The 19,473-nt window shown below is 47.2% G+C and overlaps 1 protein-coding gene across 8 annotated transcripts in view; it reads right to left on the minus strand.

The window, feature by feature from the left end:
* Positions 1-19,473, minus strand: part of bscl2 (BSCL2 lipid droplet biogenesis associated, seipin) — an 89,157-nt gene that overhangs the window by 5,699 nt on the left and 63,985 nt on the right. For 2 of the 8 annotated variants that reach the window (XM_063036131.1, XM_063036130.1), the window contains exons 11-17: positions 14,347-14,412; positions 10,867-10,932; positions 9,328-9,393; positions 7,253-7,297; positions 6,937-6,996; positions 4,678-4,743; positions 2,521-2,586 (exon numbers count right to left, since the gene is read on the minus strand). In XM_063036131.1, coding sequence (XP_062892201.1) covers positions 2,521-2,586; positions 4,678-4,743; positions 6,937-6,996; positions 7,253-7,297; positions 9,328-9,393; positions 10,867-10,932; positions 14,347-14,412 — 435 coding nt within the window. The remainder of the gene's footprint in view (positions 1-2,520; positions 2,587-4,677; positions 4,744-6,936; positions 6,997-7,252; positions 7,298-9,327; positions 9,394-10,866; positions 10,933-14,346; positions 14,413-19,473) is intronic. The other 6 variants (XM_063036134.1, XM_063036132.1, XM_063036133.1 and 3 more) reach the window with 6 other exon arrangements.

Consider the following 19,473-nt stretch of genomic DNA (forward strand, 5'->3'; position numbering starts at 1 on the left):
TGCACAAAAAACTCCAAATTAGGCCTCACCAACATCTTGTACAACTTCAGCATAACATATCATGAACTTAATACTTTGATTTATGAAGGCCAATGTGCCAAAAGCTTTCTTTACGACCCTATCTACCTGTGATCCCTTTGTTCTATTGCACTCCTCAGTGCCCTACCATTCACTGTGTAAGACCTACCCTGGTTGGTCTTACCAAAGTACAACCTCACATTTGCCTTCATTAAATTCCATCTGCTATTTTTCAGCCCATTTTCCCAGCTGGTCCAGATCCTGCTGCAAGGTTTGATAGTCTTCCTCGCTGTCCACTACACCTCCAATCTTGGTGTCATCTGCAAATTTGCTGACCCACTTTATCGCAATGTCATCAATAGCAACAATCTAGATGATGAAAACAGACCCAGCACCGATCCCTGTGGCACTCCACTTGTCACAGGCCTCCAGTCAGAGAGGCAACCATTTACAACCACTCTCTGGACAATGTCTGATCTACTGCCTTATCTTGAATGCCGAGCGACTGATCCTTCTTGACCAACCTCCCATGTGGGACCTTGTCAAATGCCTTGCTAAGGTCCACGTAGACAACATTCACTGCCTTGCCTTCATCCACTTTCCTGGTAACTTCCTCGAAAAAATCCAGAAGATTGGTTAGGCACGACCTACCATGCACGAAGCCATGCTAACTTTCCTTAATCAAGTCCATGTCTATCCAAATCCAGTCTCTTAGAATACTTTCTAATAACTTTCCCCCAACTGTCAGGGTCACCAGCCTACAATTTTTTGGTTTAGTTTTACAGCCTTCCTTGAACAGTGGAAGATCACTGGATACCCTCCAGTCCTTGGTACAGAGGAGGAGGTGCACCTCACCTGTCACTGACGATCATCTAAATATCTCTGCAAGGGCCCCGGCAATTTCTGCACTTGCTACATATGGATCTACCAGTCTGATCTTCCAGAGGACCAACTTTGTCCTTTGCAATTCTTTTGCTCTTAACAGATCCGTAGAATCTCTTGGGATTCTCCTGACCTTGTCTGCTAGGGCAACCTCATGCCTTCTTTCCCTCCTGATTTTTCTTAAGTGTCCCCTTGCACTTCCTGTACTCATAAGCACATCATTTGTTCCTATCTGCCTATATCTGCAATGCATCTCCTTTTTTCTTAAATAGGGCCTCAATATCTCTCACAAACCAAGGTTCCCTACCTGTTATCTTTAGTTTTTATTCTGACACACAAACATAAAGCTTTGTCCTCTCAAAATTTCACTTTTAAAGGCTTCCCTTTTATCAAGTATGCCTTTACCGGAAAACAGCCTGTTCCAATCTACACTTGCCAGATCCTTTCCGATACCATTAAAATAAGCCTTTCTCCAATTTAGAACCTCAACCCGTGGACCACACCTATCTTTTTCCATATTTACTTTGAAACTAATGACATTGTGATCTCTGGATGCAAAGTGATCCCCGACACAAACTCCTGTCACCTGTCCTGTTTCATTCCCCAATAGCCGATCCAGTATCGCAGACTCTCTCCATGGAATTTCTATGTTCTGATTAAGGAAAGTTTCCTGAACATGTGACAGACCTTCTCATCCAGCCCTTTTACAGTAATTGGATTCCCAGTCAGTATGTGGAAAGTTAAAATCGCCTACTATAACAACCTTGTGTTTCTTGCAACAGTCTGCGATCTCTTCACAGATTTGTCACTCCAAGTCCCTCAGACTGTTGCGTGGCCTACAATATAGCCCCATTAACGTGGTCATACCTTTCTCAGTTCCACCATAATATGCCTCATTAGACGAGTTCTCCAGTCTGTCCTGACAGAACAGTACTGTGACATTTTCCCTGACCGGAACGTTACCCCTCCCTCTCTATCACATCTAAAACAATGGAATGGAACCCTGGAATACTGGGCTGCCAGTCCTGTCTTTCCTGCAACCAATTCTCATTAATGGCTACAATACCATAATTCCAGGTGTTGATCCATGCCCTGAGCTCATCCGTCTTTCCTACGATACTTCTTGCATTGAAATATACAGAGCTCAGGACACTGGTCGCACCACAGTCAACCTTTTGATTCCTGGCTTTGTCTGAGGTCTTACCAACATCTGTCTCCATTATCTGTTCTGCCACTTTGGCTCCCAGCAACACCCCCCCCCCCCCCGGGCAGCTCCAGCAAACCTTCCTGCTAGGATATTCATCCCCCTCCAGTTCAGGTGCCAACAGTCTCTACTGGGCAGGTCCCACCTTCCCTGGAAGAGAGCCCAATGGTCCAAAATCTCTGCCCTAACTCCTACACCAACTCCTTAGCCACGTGTCAAACTGTATAATCTTCCTATTTCTGGCCTCACCAGCAATCCTGCCGTGGAGTGGGGAGGCAGGTGTTGTACGATGGCTCACCCCCACCCCGGACACTGGTCGGTAGGGAGCTGAATGCTGCACTGTTTGCAAGCGACTCCCACCTCCAATGCGAAGGTGGGCAAACCGGGTGAGTGGGCTGTCCTGTCTCACACTCTACCTGAGTCTGCAGCATCGCTGTCTGGCATTCCACTCGGGGTCCCGGTGGGTCCAGGCTCTGCTTCAGCTGCAATGGAGAGAGCACAGAGTGGGTTCGTGTGGGTGGGGTGGGGGGAATGTGCACCCTTCCCTTCCAAATCACCAGGGACTCACTCCCCTCTATTCTTTATCCCACCCCCCCCCAAGGAGACCAGTTCGACGAGCACCCACGCGCCGACCGCCAGAACAAACGGGATCTCCCATTGGCCACCCATTTTAATTCCACTTCCCTTTCCCATTCCGATATGTCCATCCATGGCCTCCTCCACTGTCGTAATGAGACCACACTCAGGTTGGAGGAGCAACACCTTATATTCCGTCTGGGTAGCCTCCAACCTGATGGCATGAACATTGATTTCTCTAACTTCTGGTAATGCCCCCCCACTTCCCCTCTCTCCTTATCTTCTTGCCCACCCATCACCTCCCTCTGGTGCTCTCCCCTTTTTCTTTCTTTCATGGCCTTCAGTCTCGTTCACCAATTAACTTCCCAGCTCTTTGCTTCATCCTTCCCCCTCCAGGTTTCACCTCTCCCCTCCCACCTTTTGAAATCTACTCCTCAGCTTTTTCCCCCAAAGGGGTCCCGGCCTGAATCATCGACTGTACTCTTTTCCTAGATGCTGCCTGGCCTGCTGAGTTCCTCCAGCATTTTGAGTGTGTCGCCTGGAATATTGAGCTGCCAGTCCTGCCCCTCCTGCAACCAAGTCTCGCTAATGGCTACCACGTCGTATTTCCAGGTGTTGATCCATGCCCTGAGCTCATCTGCCTTCCCTACGATACTCTTTGCATTGAAATGTGTGCAGCTCAGCATACTAGTCACACTGCACTCACACTTCCGATTCCTGATGATGTCTGACCGCAGCTCTGGGCAGCTCTAGCAGATCTTCCTGCGAGAGGTTAGTCCCTTTCCAGTTCAGATGCAAACTGTCTCTTCTGTACTGGTCCCACCTTCCATATAACAATTACAGCACGGAAACAGGCCATCTTGGCCCTTCTAGTCCGTGCCGAACTCTTATCCTATCCTAGTCCCACCGACCTGCACTCAGCCCATAACCCTCCATTCCTTTCCTGTCCATATATCTATCCAATTTAACTTTAAACGACAACATCGAACCTGCCTCAACCACTTCTGCTGGAAGCTCGTTCCACACAGCTACCACTCTCTGAGTAAAGAAGTTCCCCCTCATGTTACCCCTAAACTTTTGTCCCCTAAATCTCAATCCACGTCCTCTTGTTTGCATCTCCCCCACTCTCAATGGAAAAAGTCTAACTACATCAACTCTATCAATCCCCCTCAATTTTAAACACCTCTATCAAGTTCCCCCTCCACCTTCTACGCTGCAAAGAATAAAGACCAAACTTGTTCAACCTTTCTCTGTAACGTAGGAGATGAAACCCAGGCAACATTTTAGTAAACCTCCTCTGTACTCTCTCAAATTTATTGACATCTTTCCTATAATTTGGTGACCAGAACTGTACACAATAAACTTCCCCCAGGTATGCTCTCTCTCCTCTCCCCCCTCGCCCCCAAAAGTACTCAAACAGGAGTACTTATTGTCAAGGGGCACAGCCACAGGGGTAATCTATTACTTTATTCTTCCTATTCCCCCTCCTAATCTTGACCCACTTGTCTGCCTCCCGTGTGACCACCTGCCTGTAACTTCTCTCTATCAACTCCCCACTCTCCCTGATAAGACGAAGGTCATCGAGCTGCAGCTCCAGTTCCCTAACGCAGTCTCTTAGGAGCTTCATCCCGACGCACTTGCGCAGATGTGGATGTCCGGGAGGCTTGGAGACTCCAGGACCTCCCACATCCGGCACTGAGAACAACACGCTGCCTTCACACTCATACTTCCCTGGAAGAGAGCCCAATGTTCCAAAATCTCTGCCCTCCTTCCTACACCAACTCCTTAGCCACGTGTCAAACTGTATAATCTTCCTATTTCTGGCCTCACCAGCAATCCTGTCGTGGAGTGGGGAGGCAGGTGTTGTACGATGGCTCACCCCCACCCCGGACACTGGTCGGTAGGGAGCTGAATGCTGCACTGTTTGCAAGCGACCCCCACCTCCCATGCGAAGGTGGGCAAACCGGGTGAGTGGGCTGTCCTGTCTCACACTCTACCTGAGTCTGCAGCATCGCTGTCTGGCATTCCACTCGGGGTCCCGGTGGGTCCAGGCTCTGCTTCAGCTGCAAGGGGGAGAGCACGGAGTGGGTTCGTGTGGGTGGGGGGGGAATGTGCACCCTTCCCTTCCAAATCACCAGGGACTCACTCCCCTCCCCTCTATTCTTTATCCCACCCCCCCACCCACAAGTTCTTCTGCCGCACTTGCGGACGAGGCAACAAACTCAAATTTGACCACTCCTCCTCCTCCTTTAATCCCTCCCGCTCTATCACATCTAAAACAATGGAACTCGATGCAGATCGGGAGACGACTTCGGCGAGCACCCATGCTCCGACCGCCAGAACAAGCGGTATCTCCCAATGGCCACCCATTTTAATTCCGCTTCCCATTCCTACTCCGATATGTCTATCCATGGCCTCCTCCACACTCATCCTGAGTGTGATGAGGCCACACTCAGGTTGGAGGAGCAACATCTTGTATTCTGTCTGCGTAGCCTCCAAGCTAATGGCATGAACATCGACTTCTCTAACCTCTGGCAATGCCCCCCCACTTCCCCTCTCTCCTTATCTTCTTGCCCACCCATCACCTCCCTCTGGTGCTCCTCCCCTTTTTCTTTCTTTCATGGCCTTCAGTCTCGTTCACCAATTAACTTCCCAGCTCTTTGCTTCATCCCTCCCCCTCCAGGTTTCACCTCTCCCCTCCCACCTTTTTAAATCTACTCCTCAGCTTTGTTCCCCAAAATGGTCCCAGCCCAAATCGTCGACTGTACTCTTTTCCTAGATGCTGCCTGGCCTGCTGAGTTCCTCCAGCATTTTGAGTGTGTCGCCTGGAATATTGAGCTGCCAGTCCTGCCCCTCCTGCAACCAAGTCTCGCTAATGGCTACCACGTCGCATTTCCAGGTGTTGATCCATGCCCTGAGCTCATCTGCCTTCCCTACGATACTCTTTGCATTGAAATGTGTGCAGCTCAGCATACTAGTCACACTGCACTCACACTTCCGATTCCTGATGATGTCTGACCGCAGCTCTGGGCAGCTCTAGCAGATCTTCCTGCGAGAGGTTAGTCCCTTTCCAGTTCAGATGCAAACTGTCTCTTCTGTACTGGTCCCACCTTCCATATAACAATTACAGCACGGAAACAGGCCATCTTGGCCCTTCTAGTTCATGCCGAACTCTTACCCTATCCTAGTCCCACCGACCCGCACTCAGCCCATAACCCTCCATTCCTTTCCTGTCCATATATCTATCCAATTTAACTTTAAACGACAACATCGAACCTGCCTCAACCACTTCTGCTGGAAGCTCGTTCCACACAGCTACCACTCTCTGAGTAAAGAAGTTCCCCCTCATGTTACCCCTAAACTTTTGTCCCCTAAATCTCAATCCATGTCCTCTTGTTTGCATCTCCCCCACTCTCAATGGAAAAAGTCTAACCACATCAACTCTATCAATCCCCCTCAATTTTAAACACCTCTATCAAGTTCCCCCTCCACCTTCTACTCTGGAAAGAATAAAGACCAAACTTGTTCAACCTTTCTTTGTAACGTAGGAGATGAAACCCAGGCAACATTTTAGTAAACCTCCTCTGTACTCTCTCAAATTTATTGACATCTTTCCTATAATTTGGTGACCAGAACTGTACACAATAAACTTCCCCCAGGTATGCTCTCTCTCCTCCCCCCCCACCCCCAAAAGTACTCAAACAGGAGTACTTATTGTCAAAGGGCACAGCCACAGGGGTAATCTATTACTTTATTCTTCCTATTCCCCCTCCTAATCTTGACCCACTTGTCTGCCTCCCGTGTGACCACCTGCCTGTAACTTCTCTCTATCAACTCCCCACTCTCCCTGATAAGACGAAGGTCATCGAGCTGCAGCTCCAGTTCCCTAACGCAGTCTCTTAGGAGCTTCATCCCGACGCACTTGCGCAGATGTGGATGTCCGGGAGGCTTGGAGACTCCAGGACCTCCCACATCCGGCACTGAGAACAACACGCTGCCTTCACACTCATACTTCCCTGGAAGAGAGCCCAATGGTCCACAATCTCTGCCCTCCTTCCTACACCAACTCCTTAGCCACGTGTCAAACTGTATAATCTTCCTATTTCTGGCCTCACCAGCAATCTTGTCGTGGAGTGGGGAGGCAGGTGTTGTACGATGGCTCACCCCCACCCCGGACACTGGTCGGTAGGGAGCTGAATTCTGCATTGTGAAGGTGGGCAAACCGGGTGAGTGGGCTGCCCTGTCTCACACTCTACCTGAGTTATCGCTGTTTGGCATTCCACTCGGGGGCCTGGTGGGTCCGGATTCTGCTTCAGCTGCAAGGGGGAGAGCATTGGGTGGGTTAGTGAGGGTGGAGGTCGGGGGGGGGGGAGAAACGTGTACCCCTCCCCTTCCAAATCCAGACTTCACCAGGAACCTGCTCTCCTCCCCTCTCTGTTCTTTATCCCACTTCCCCCCGCCCAAACAATTGCCGCTGCAAGATTTCCCACCACACTCGCGAATGGGGCAGTAAACTCCACCCTGGCCTGCAAGAGCTCGGCCTGTTAACCTGCGGGGAGACGTTCACTGTACCTGTGGGTTCCTGCTCCGTCAGTCCAACCGTTTCCAGTGGCGGCCCTGAAAGACACAAAGCAACGGCCCACGAGGCTCAGGAGGGAGAGACATTCCGATGCGGGACATGTAGGACCAGGGGGAGCAACCCATCCGGTCTGTCCCCTTCCTCCCAACTCCTCCCTGTCTCCTCGCCTTTCTCTCCGATACAGGGCTTTGCCCACACGAGCCGTTCCACCCTCCAGTGTCTCGTGCTTTGCTTCCCGTCATCGAATCACCCCGCCCGCTAGAATTATTCCACCCTCGCTGATAGTTTGCCTCTGCCATTCACACCCTTACTTGTGTACAGATATACCACGGAGACCATTCTCTCTGCTTACATCACCGCCTGGGTCGGAGGCTCCAATGGGCAGGATCGCCAAGAGGCTGCAGAGGGTTGGCACCATGGTGGGCACTACCCTCCCCACCTTCGAGAGGCGATGCCTCAAAAAGGCAGCGTCGATCGGAGAGACCGCGGCCTTGACCCTGGACTTCCTGTCAGAGTGCCGGCAGGTGGTAAGAGTGGGCTCCCTCACCTCCACCCCTCTGACTCTCAACACAGGAGCCCCTCAGGGCTGTGTACTGAGTCCCCTCCCTTACTCCCCGTATACCCACGACTGTATTGCCACCCACAGCTCCAATCTGCTAATTAAATTTGCCGACGACACTACATTGATTGGCCTTATCTCAAACAATAACGAGGTGGCCTACAGAAAAGAAGTCATCTCCCTGACACAGTCGTGTCAAAACAACCTCTCCCTCAATGTCGCAAAAATGAAGGAGCTGGTTGTGGATTACAGGAGGGATGGAGACAGGCTAACCCCTGTAGACATCAATGGATCTGGGGTTGAGAAGGTGAACAGCTTCAAGTTCCTCGGCATCCACACAACAGCGCCTCTTTCACCTCAGACGGTTAAGGAATTTTGGTATAGCCCCCCAATTCTAAGAACTTTCTTTAGGGGAACAATTGAGAGCATCCTGACCGGCTGCATCACTGCCTGGTACAGGAACTGTACCTCCCTTAATCGCAGGACTCTGCAGAGAGAGGTGCGGACAGCCCAGCTCATCTGCAGTTGTGAACTTCCTGCTATTCAGGACATTTACAAAGACAGATGTGTAAAAAGTAGGACCATTGGGAACCCGAGTCATCCCAGCTATTCCAGCTGTTACCATCTGGGAAACAATACCGCAGCATAAAAACCAGGACCACCAGGCCCGGGACAGCTTCTTCAATCAGACCGATGAACTCATGCTGATTTGAGTGTATTTCTATGTTACACCGACTGTTCTATTTGTTATAAATTACTAAAAGTTACTATTATTGCACATTCAGATGGAGATGTAACAAAGATTTTTATTCATGTATGAAATGGATGTAAGAAATAAAGTAAATTCAATTTGTTAAAGACCCTCACCATCAGGCACAGGCCGCCTTCTCACGGGGGAGGAGATACAGAACCATGCAAAAGTCTGAGGCAAATAGAACATAGAAAGATTCAGCTCAGGAACAGGCCCTTCGGCCCATCTAGCCCGTGCCAAACCAGCCAAAAAGCAAATCGAAGACACCCAAACACTAATCCCTCCTACCTACACAATGTCCTTATCCCTGCAACTTCCTCACATCCATGTGACAATTCCAATGTCTCTTAAAAGCCCCTAATGTATTTGCTTCTACCGTTGTACCAGGCAGTACATTCCAGATATATGCAAGGGTGTTTAAGACTTTTCCACAGTACTGTAGTAATTTTATGTACTGCACTGTTCTGCTGCAAAAAAAAATTTCATGAATTGAGAGTACAGCACAGAAACAGGCCCTTTGGCCCATCTAACCTGTGCCAAACCATTTTAATTGCTCCATATTGCCAAATACAGTACCATGCAAAAGTCTTCGCGAACCCATTCCTCTACAACACTAATTATTTATTTACGTAGCTGTAATTTTATGCCTTGATGCTTCGAAACAACATATTTCATAAACCTACACCAGTGAAAATAAACCTGATTCTGAGGTGGAGTAGGTTTCTTGCAGCAATATTTGAAAGAATTTCAACTCCTACCGTTTGAGTTGGGTTGAGATATTCTCAAGTTGCCCTCGCTCGCTGGAATGCTGCCCCTTGGGAAGTCTGGAAAATAAGGGGCAATATTCAGGTGACTAAAACCGCACTCAACAATCTGTTACTGCAGGAGAGGGTAATAATTAAACCTCACACCGAAAGATGAGCCACACACGCAGCCTAGAGTCCGGATAAACATTCCCTCTTATTTTTTGTTATATACAGCTGTACAGACCAATGCTTGATTGGAGTAAAAAAAATTTACAAGGCCTGAAAACTGCATGGCAACTCATCAGGTCAGGCAGCATCCTCGGAAATGAAAACAGCCGACCTTTTGGGTCGAGACCCTTCTTCAGGACTGAGAAGGAGGGGGAAGTTGCCTGAATAAAAAAAGTTGGATGGAAGGGAAGGAGGCTAGCTGGAAGATGATAGGTAAAGCCAAGTGGGTGGGAAAGGTCAAGGGCAGGTGAAGAAGGATTTTGATAGGGGAGGAGAGTGGACTTCTACTAATTTTTTTTTGGTGCTATGCACATCAAACCACACCTTACAACAGAAGTAAATGATGGCAGGCAGTTAAAGCAACTAACAGGCACAATATCAAAAAATAAAATATTTTGACTAGATGGCGTCAGCGTTCAGTGGGCCATCGGTTTATTAACAGTGAGCAATCGATTTCCATTCTGTGTTTATTGTTACAATTTGTAACAGTACAAACTGCAACTTGAAACACTGACAATGTAAATTTGCCGAAGCTCTAAAATGTTTCAAAGTAAATGTTGTGGTATTTAGAAAAAATTATGGATTACATTCATAAACACATAATTAAGTGGACCATAAGATACAGGAGCGGAAGTAGGCCATTCGCCCTTCGAGTCTGCTCCACCATTCAATCATGGGTTGATCCAATTCCTCCAGTCATCCCCACTCCCCTGCCTTCTCCCCATACCCTTTGATGCCCTGGCTAATCAAGAACCTATCTATCTCTGCCTTAAATGCACCCAATGACTTGGCCTCCACAGCCACTCATGGCAACAAATTCCACAGATTTACCACCTTCTGACTAAAGTAATTTCTCTGCATCTTTGTTCTAAAAGGACGTCTTTCAGTCCTGAAGTTGTGCCCATTTGTCCTGGACTCCCCTAACATGGGAAATAACTTTGCCATATCTAATCTGTTCAGGCCTTTTAACATTTGGAATGTTTCTATGAGATCCCTCCTCATTCTCCTGAACTCCAGGGAATACAGCCCAAGAGCTGCCAGACGTTCTCATATGGTAATCCTTTCCTTCCTGGAATCATTCTCGTGAATCTTCTCTGAACCCTCTCCAATGTCAATATATCCTTTCTAAAATAAGGAGCCCAAAACTGCACACAGTGGAAAACAGTAAGGAATCAATGTTTCAGCCTGAAACATCGACTGTACTCTTTTCAATAGACACTGCCAAGCCTGATGAGTTCCTCCAGCATTTTGTGGGTGTTGCTCAGTGATTCTGATGTGGAGCAGGCTTCTCGTGGTAAAGTTTGAAAGAATTTGAACGCCTACTGTTTGAGTTGAGTTGAGATGTCCTCAAGCTGCCCTCAATCGCTGGATTGCTGCCCCTTGGGAAATCTGGAAAATAAGGGGCAATATTCAGGTGACTAAAACTGCACTCAATGATCTGTTACTGCAGGAGAGGGCAATAATTAAACCTCACACAGGGGGATGAGCCACACACCCAGCACACAGTCTGGACAAATATTCCCTCTAATTTTTTTTACTGCTGTACAGACCAATGATTGATTAGAGTAAAAAAAAATTACACGGCCTGAAAACTGCATGGCAACCCATCAGGTCAGGCAGCATCCTCAGAAATGAAAACAGTCGATGTTTTGGGTCGAGACCCTTCTTCAGGACTAGAAGTAAGGGGGAAGATGCCTGAATAAAGAAGTTGGGTGGAAGGGAAGGAGGTTAGCTGGAAGATGATAGGTGAAGTCAGGTGGATGGGAAAGGTCAAGGATGGTGAAGAAGGATGCTGATAGGGAGGTGAGTGGACTTTAACTTTTTTTTTGGTATTGTGCGCATTAAAACAAACACAAACTGCAACTTACAATACAAGTAAATGATGTCAGGCAGTCAAAGCAACCGACAGGCACAAAGGCAAAAGTAAAATGTTTTGACTAGACGGCGTTGGCGTTCAGCCGCCATCGGCTTATTGACAGTGAACAACCAACTTCCATTCTGTGTTTATTGTTACAATTTGAAACAGTATTGTAACTTGAAACACTGATAATGTAAAGACGCCGAAGCTCTAAAATGTTTCAAAGTAAATGTAAAAGTAAATATTTAGAAAAAAAATAAGCATTATATTCTTAACACATTATTAATTACAGGGTATTTCACAATTATATTAGCATAAATTTTAAAATAATATTAGCATAGATTATGAAATTATATTAACATTTTATAAAGAAAATTCCAGCTGTGGGGGCAACAAAGGCTATGTGCATAGGGGCATTTCGATTACTTGCAGCTTAGAAAGAACACTGCTTGGGATAGAACCCGATCTGGACACAGTGGTTTGGATACGTTATGTCCACTCCCTGCATTGATTCCAATATGCCTGACTGCCCTGTATGTTAACCTGCGTTCCATTTTTACCATTTATTTCTGATCTCGAGCAAATGTAGGTTTGTGTTGTATTAAATCCCCTACTACTGCGACTTGTCAGCGTCCTCAGCGGTAGTATTGACCTCAAAGTCACACATTGCGGAAACAGGCCCTTCGGCCCATTGAGTCAGCGAGTAATGATCGATAAACCAGTTGTTTGGTATCAAATGCCCTTGCCTGATGTCTCAGGGTTGGGTGTGTCTGCACCCGTGCCACACCACCCCCAACCCTTGAGTTCCTCTGCCACCTGTCCTGCACCTTTCCCGCGGTGCTCCACCCTCACCATTCCCAACATCCTTTGCTCCTGCCAGATTTACAAATTCGTTCTCTGCTCCATGTTGACAAATATAGTAACGTGCAAAAATCTTAGGCACCCTAGCTCTATGTACAAGACCATAGGATATAGGAGCAGAATTAAGCCATTTGGCCCATCGAGTCTTTTCCCCCATTTCACCATGGCTGATCCGTTTTCCTCTCAGCCTTCATGGTCTGACTAATCAAGAATCTATCAACCTCTTCTCAACGTCTTGGCCTCCACAGCCATCTGTGGCAATGAATTCCACAGATTCGCCACTCTCTGGCCAAAGAAATTCCTCCTCACCTCTGTTCTAAATGGACGCCCCTCTGTTCTGAGGCTGCCCCCTCTGGTCTTAGACTCCCCAACCATAGGAAACACCCTCTCCACATTCACTCTATCAAAGCCTTTCATCATTAGATAGGTGATTAAAATGAGATCCCCTCTCATTCTTTTGAATTCCAGCGAGTACAGGCCCAGAGCCATCAAACATGCCTCATATAATATGCTTTTCATTCTGGAATCATTTTCATGAACCTCCTTAGGACTCTCTCCTATGTCAGCACGTCCTTTCTTAGATAAGTATGCCCAAAACTGCTCAAATACTCCAAGCGAGGCTTCACCAGTCTTTATAAGCCTCAAGTATCTCACAAAGCCTTCCAACTTTAGATAGGTTTCAACGGGATCCTCTCTCATTCCTCTGAACTCCAGCGAGTACAGGCCTAAAGGCTGATTTATACTTGTGCGTCAAATGTACGCCTTGGGTACGGTGTAGCCGTGAACCCTACGCTGTATCTACGCTGAACCCTACGCCGTAGCCTAACGCGCACCTCTCCAAAATGTAACTACACGTCGCGTCGTCGCAGACCGCAACAACTGTGATTGGTCCGCTTGGTAGCATCGCATTTCCTCCTACGCTGCAATAGCTTCCCATTGGGTGACTGAAGGGCAGGGAAGGAACTCTGGCTGCAATGCTTTCCATAAAGTTTTACAGACCTCCGAAATTATGCAGGACCCTGTGCTTGTACCAGTTTGTAGCTAGCTGCTACAGCCTGTTGACTTTCACCTGAAGCCAAAACTCGAATGGTGATTGCCAGTCTCTGAGTATACTGTGCGTACACTGATGCAAAATGAATGGTTGGAGACGATGAAGCAGATAGTCAAATCTACCTGCCGACATCCGAAAATATTTGAAATGCATTTCTTTGTCCATGTCTCTCAGTGGCTGGACAAGCACGGAAAATTCACCCTCCTTCAGTTTCAGTCACCATTGTTTGAAGTTTGAGTTTCTCCATGGTGAGGTTCAACATGAAGAAACTCAACACAGTGGCATAGAAACCCCACCGCCAACTAGCGTTTTGGCGGTGAATTGCAGAGCGACGCAGACACACCAACGCACGAGTATAAATGCTCACGACGGCGTAGCCCACTTGCGTAGGCTGCGGCGTAAACTAGTACGGACAAGTATAAATCAGTCTTAAGTCTTTTGCACCGGGCTGTACGGGAGCCTGAAAAGGCACACTCAATGTTTTTGGAAGCGCTCTGCCACCAGATATCTGAAGCCATCCATTACCTTGCTTGGTGTCTCACGGCTGAGTGTATCTGTACCTACACCACTCCCCACGCCTGGTTCTCCTCCTCTGCCACCTGTCCCACACCCCTCCTGTGGCCCTCCAACATCCCAACATCCTTTGCTCTCGCCAGATCTACAAACTCGCTCTCTGCTCCACATTGACAAATACAGTACTGTGCAAAAGTCTCCCTGAACCCATTCCTCTATAACACTTATTATTTATGTAAATTTCATAACACACATCAGTGATAATAACAAACAAGAGAAAATCTGCAGATGCTGGAAATCGGAGCAACACCCACAAAATGCTGGAGGAACTCAGCAGGCCAGGCAGCGTCTATGGAAAAGGGTAAAGAGTCAATGTTTCGGCCTGAAACGTCGACTGTACTCTTTTCAATAGACGCTGCCAGGCCTGATGAGTTCCTCCAGCATTTTGTGGGTGCTGCTCAGTGATTCTGATGTGGAGCAGGCTTCTCGTGGTAAAGTTTGAAAGAATTTGAACGCCTACCGTTTGAGTTGAGTTGAGATGTCCTCAAACTGCCCTCGGTCGCTGGAATGCTGGCCCTTGGGGAGTCTAGAAAATAAGGGGCAATATTCAGGTGACTAAAATTGCACTCAATGGTCTGTTACTGCAGGAGAGGATAATAATTAAACCTCATACAGGGGGATGAGCCACACACCCAGCACACAGTCTGGACAAGCATTCCCTCTTATTTTCTTTTAACAGATGTACAGACCAATGATTGATTGGAGTAAAAAAAAATTTTACACGGCCTGAAAACTGCATGGCAACTCATCAGGTCAGGCAGCATCCTCAGAAATGAATGAACAGTCGATGTTTCAGGTCGAGACCCTTCTTCAGGACTAGAAGGGGGAAGATGCCTGAATAAAAAAGTTGGGTGGAAGGGAAGGAGGCTAGCTGGAAGGTGATAGGTGAAGCCAGGTGGATGGGAAAGGTCAAGGGTTGATGAAGGAGGGAGGAGAGTGGACTTTAACTGGTTTTTTTTTGCTATTGTGCACATTAAAACAAACACAAACCGCAACTTACAACACAAGTAAATGATGTCAGGTAGTCAAAGCAACTGATAGACAGAAAGGCAAAAGTAAAATGTTTTGACTAGATGGCGTTGGCGTACAGTGGGCCATTGGCTTATTAACAGTGAGCAATCAACTTCCATTCTATGTTTATTGTTACAATTTGAAACAATTATAACTTGAAACACTGACAATTTAAAGAACACCAAAGCTCTAAAATGTTTCAATGTAAAAGTAAGTGTTTAGAAAAAATTATGCATTAGATTCCTTAACACATAATTAATTACAGGGTATTTCACAATTCTATTAGCATAAATTTTAAAATAATATTAGCACAGGTTTCAAAGTTATATTAACATTATAGGAAAGAAAACTCCAGCTGTGGGGTAACAAAGGACTTTGGTTACTTGCTCCCGTGCAGCTTAGAAGGAACACTGCTTGGGATAGAACCTGATCTGGACACAGTGGTTTGGATACATTATGTCCACATCCTGCATTGATTCCAACATGCCTAACTGCCCCGTATGTTAACCTGAGTTCCATTTTTACCATTTATTTCTGATCTCAAGCAAATGTAGTTTTGAGTTGTATTAAATCCCCTTCTACCACGACTTGTCAGCATCTTCAGCGGTAGTATTGACCTCGAAGTCACACATTGTGGAAACAGGCCCTTTGGCCCATTGAGTCGGTGGGAACCATTTCAATTGATTTACCCATCAATTCCTCCCAGATTCTGCCCCTCACCCTTGCATGGGGAAACAACTTACAGTGGCCAGGTAACCCACCAGCCCATACACAGTAGGGAACTGGGGAACTCAGGGCAAACCCACATAGTTACAGAGAGAATGCACGGATTCCACACAAGCAGAGTGCCAGAGGTTGGGATGGGACCCAGATCTCTCTGGAGCCGTGATACAGCCTCTCTGTCTGCCGGGCCACATCCTTGAGGTGCTTAGGAATTCCTTCTCGTGGCCGGTGGCAGTGAATCTCTGGAATCCTCTATCCTGGAGGTTTCAGGTGGGGTTTAAATGGGAGAGAGGATGATCGGGGGGCCTGTGGACTACTGGTAGTGAAGGCCTGGGGTAGACGAGGCATGAATGCCGGGCCAGGCTAGAGGGGCTGAGTGGCCTACTCCTGCTCCTATATCCATGTATTTTATCCTTGCTTTCTTTCTATAATTAAGTGTCTGCTCTCAGCTCCCTCACACATGCAAGGTTCTCCACAGGAACAGATATTTTCAAGGCAATATTCCACCATTTTGAAGCTCACCATCGGCGTGTCTGGAAAGTGAGGACAACCCTGCTATGACTGGAATCCTGGCAGTGACCAGTAACGGAGTCACAGAGCAGGGAAAGAGCTCAGATTCAGATTTACCAGATCATGTGTACGTTGAAACATACAGTGAGAAGCGCCGTTTACGTCAGCAACCAAGACAACCTGAGGACGTGCTGGGGGAGGAAGGGGGACACCCCGCAATGGTCGCCACACATTCCGGCGCCAGCACAGCAGAACAACAGCAGCGAAACACAAGCACAGGAGATTCTTCAGATGCTGGAAATCCAGAGTTACACGTGCAGAAATCCTGCAGGTCAGGCAGCATCTACGGAGAGGAATCAACAGTTGACAATTCGGGCCAAGACCCTCCATCCTCTCTCCTTCCTCCCGCACGTGCACAGATAGTCAGTGCTCCAGTGGATGCCTGGTCTTGGAGACAGCGGGCTCCTATTTCCCCAGTGGAGTCACAGACCCTGGGTTTTGGCCACATCTGAGGCTGACCATTTAGTGTGCATCTACACTAGCCCCACTCTCCAGCGCTTGGTCTGTAGCCGTCTACACTGGCAATTCAAGTGGGTGTCCAGATACAGTACTTCGTAATTGAGAGTCCCTGCTTCCAACTTCTTACACCTCACTCTGACCTCTGGTTTCGGATGTCGCCATTACGGCAATAAATCCACACCGCCCCCTCCATCCTCACCCCTTGAATGTCCAAAACAAGTCAGAGAATCTTTTGCTCAGATATACGTGTAATGCCCTGGTTAAGACTTCTGCTGCTCTGCTGTGAGGTATTATATTTTAGCAGTTTTCTGTGAAAACAGTGTGACCTGCTGGTAGAGGGTTTTGGTTCCGGCAAAAGATAAGGAGCCATGCTGTTCTACTTAGGAATGTTGTGTTAGCCGGTCAGGATGGTGAGATGCAGAGAAGGTTCCAGAGGGAGATTTCTGACAGGCAGTAGTCGGGTTTGTTTTTTTTTTGCGAGAGATGCAGATCAGGGAAGATGCCTAGGGGATCCAATCCAAAGGGAAGAGCTTAATGCAAGCAGTGCTTCATGAGTTGAAGGAGCCCAAGGTGATGAGAATTCAGCACTGTGAGTAAAGCGGTACACCCAACCACTACAGAAATGAGCTCCATCGTTTATGTGCATATTTAGACTGGTTTAACTGTAATGGGTCCTTTTAATTTTCTTTTCCTATTAACTGTTTGATAAAGCTGAAATTGGAAAATATATTTTCTTTACAATTTTAAGCTGGTGTACTCTGCCACTTCTGGGCTACCGATGCCTGTGTACAGACAGTATTAACACAGCATTCCCTACAACCTATGTTCCTTAATTGGAACATCAAAACTTTCCTGTTTGGGTTGAACCCCAAACCATACCGATCCTCGAGGCATACGGTTTATGAAAGGTGGCCTTCTCACCGCTAAGTCATGTGGCTGCTAGCAGAGTTAGCCAACGAGCCGAGTTTGTATGTGAGCTCTGGTGAGAGGGTTACCCAAGTGCACTGCTGTGGTGAGGAATGCCTCTCCAACCTTTTCTCGTGTTCATCCTATAAATAATTCTCTCTTCTGCCCCCGCTTATCGGGCAGAAGATACAAAGGCCAGGCCTGAAAATGAGTACCACTGACTCTTGAATGGATATCTTATACGTTACGATGGAGTCTTGGCCCCATAGTCCGTCTTGCTGTGGACTTGCACTTTACTGTCTGCCTGCACTGTACATTTTCACTCTAACACTTGATTCTGCATTCTCTTACTGCTTTTCCCTTGCACTATCTTGAAACACACTTTTATTTCATTTGTTTACAAGTGACAGCAGCACAATAAATCAAAGGGAGTGGGAATCTGCAACTAGTCACACCACATCAACGTCACTGCTAAGAAAGCTCACCGAAACCTCGAAGAAATATGACACGTCCCAAATGACCCTTCCCAATTTTTATTGATGCACCATAGAATGCATCACAGCTTGGTACAGCAACTGCTCCGCACACGACTGCAATAAACTCTGGAGAGCTATGGACACAGCTCGGCATGTTATGGAAACCAGCCTCCCCTGCATGGACTCTGTCTACACCTCTCACTGCCTCAGTAAAATGCCAAAATAATCTTAGACCCCAAATTCTGTCTTCTCCTCTCTCCCTGACATAAACTACCAAGCTCAAGGACAGCTTCGATCCCGCTGTTATCAGACTCTTGTACGACAAGATAGATTCTTGGCCTCATGATCTACCTCGTTATGATCTTGTACTTTACTGTTTACCCGCACTGCACTTTCTCTGTCGCTGTTACACTTTATTCTGCATTGTTTTACCTTGTTCTACCTTGATGCACTATGTAATGATCAGATCTGTACAAGCTTTTCACTGTATCTCGGTACGTGTGACAATCAGAAAGCAAAACCAACATCTACGCCACTAAACTACTGCTATATTTTCAAGAGAATCACTCAGATTAGTCATACGTCTCCTTCCCCTTTGAAATGAGTATGACTGTACGATTAAAGGTTACTCTTCCAAATAAGTCCCTGAAATAACTTTCAGAAAGGTTCTACCCACCACCAATGTTAACTAACCTCAGTGAAAAAGCTAAGCAGTGGATTCGGCCCAGTCCATCACGGGTAAATTCCTCCAACCATTGAGTACATCTACATGAGATGCTGTCGTAAGAAAGCAGCATCCATCGTCCAGGAGGATCAGAACCTTGTTGTTGGGTTTGGGGGCTTGTGTGCCTCAACGACCTGGAGAATCATGTTGGCTTTATGTTTTAGCTCTTGGTAGGGTCACCTGTGCCAAATGGGTCAAAGGCCAGACTAAGAGTGGTCCATCAGTCCTCCATATTCGGGGCTAACAACCCCGACTGGTACGACAAAATCGTTACAGCAACATCAATGAAGAATCCTTCTACATCTGAGTGCGACAGTGTTCCTGAGTCTCCACCCAGGACTTGCATGAATGACAGGAGTGAAAACCAAGAGGAAGCTACTGACGTGATGAAGGAAGTCCTGAACACTAGAGATGGAGGACCTTCATTGTTGTCCTAACCTCCAGTGGCATAATCAGGCATCTTCACCACCCAGGCCATGCTCTCTTCTCACTGTTGCCATCAGGAAGGAGGTACAGGAGCCTCAGGACTCGCACCACCAGGTTCAGGAACAGTTACTACCCCTCAACAATGTTCCCTCTAATTTTTACTAGTTAGTGTGCGCAAAAATCTTATGTTGTGCAAATTTTTCTCCTGTGACAAAAGTATGTGCACACAAGGGACAATTTATGTAGGTTTACAAAATATTTGACATAAAACTGCACAGAATAACAACAAAAT

The sequence above is a fragment of the Mobula hypostoma genome, chromosome 30 (genome assembly GCF_963921235.1).
Source record: "Mobula hypostoma chromosome 30, sMobHyp1.1, whole genome shotgun sequence".
Lineage (NCBI taxonomy): Eukaryota > Metazoa > Chordata > Chondrichthyes > Myliobatiformes > Myliobatidae > Mobula > Mobula hypostoma.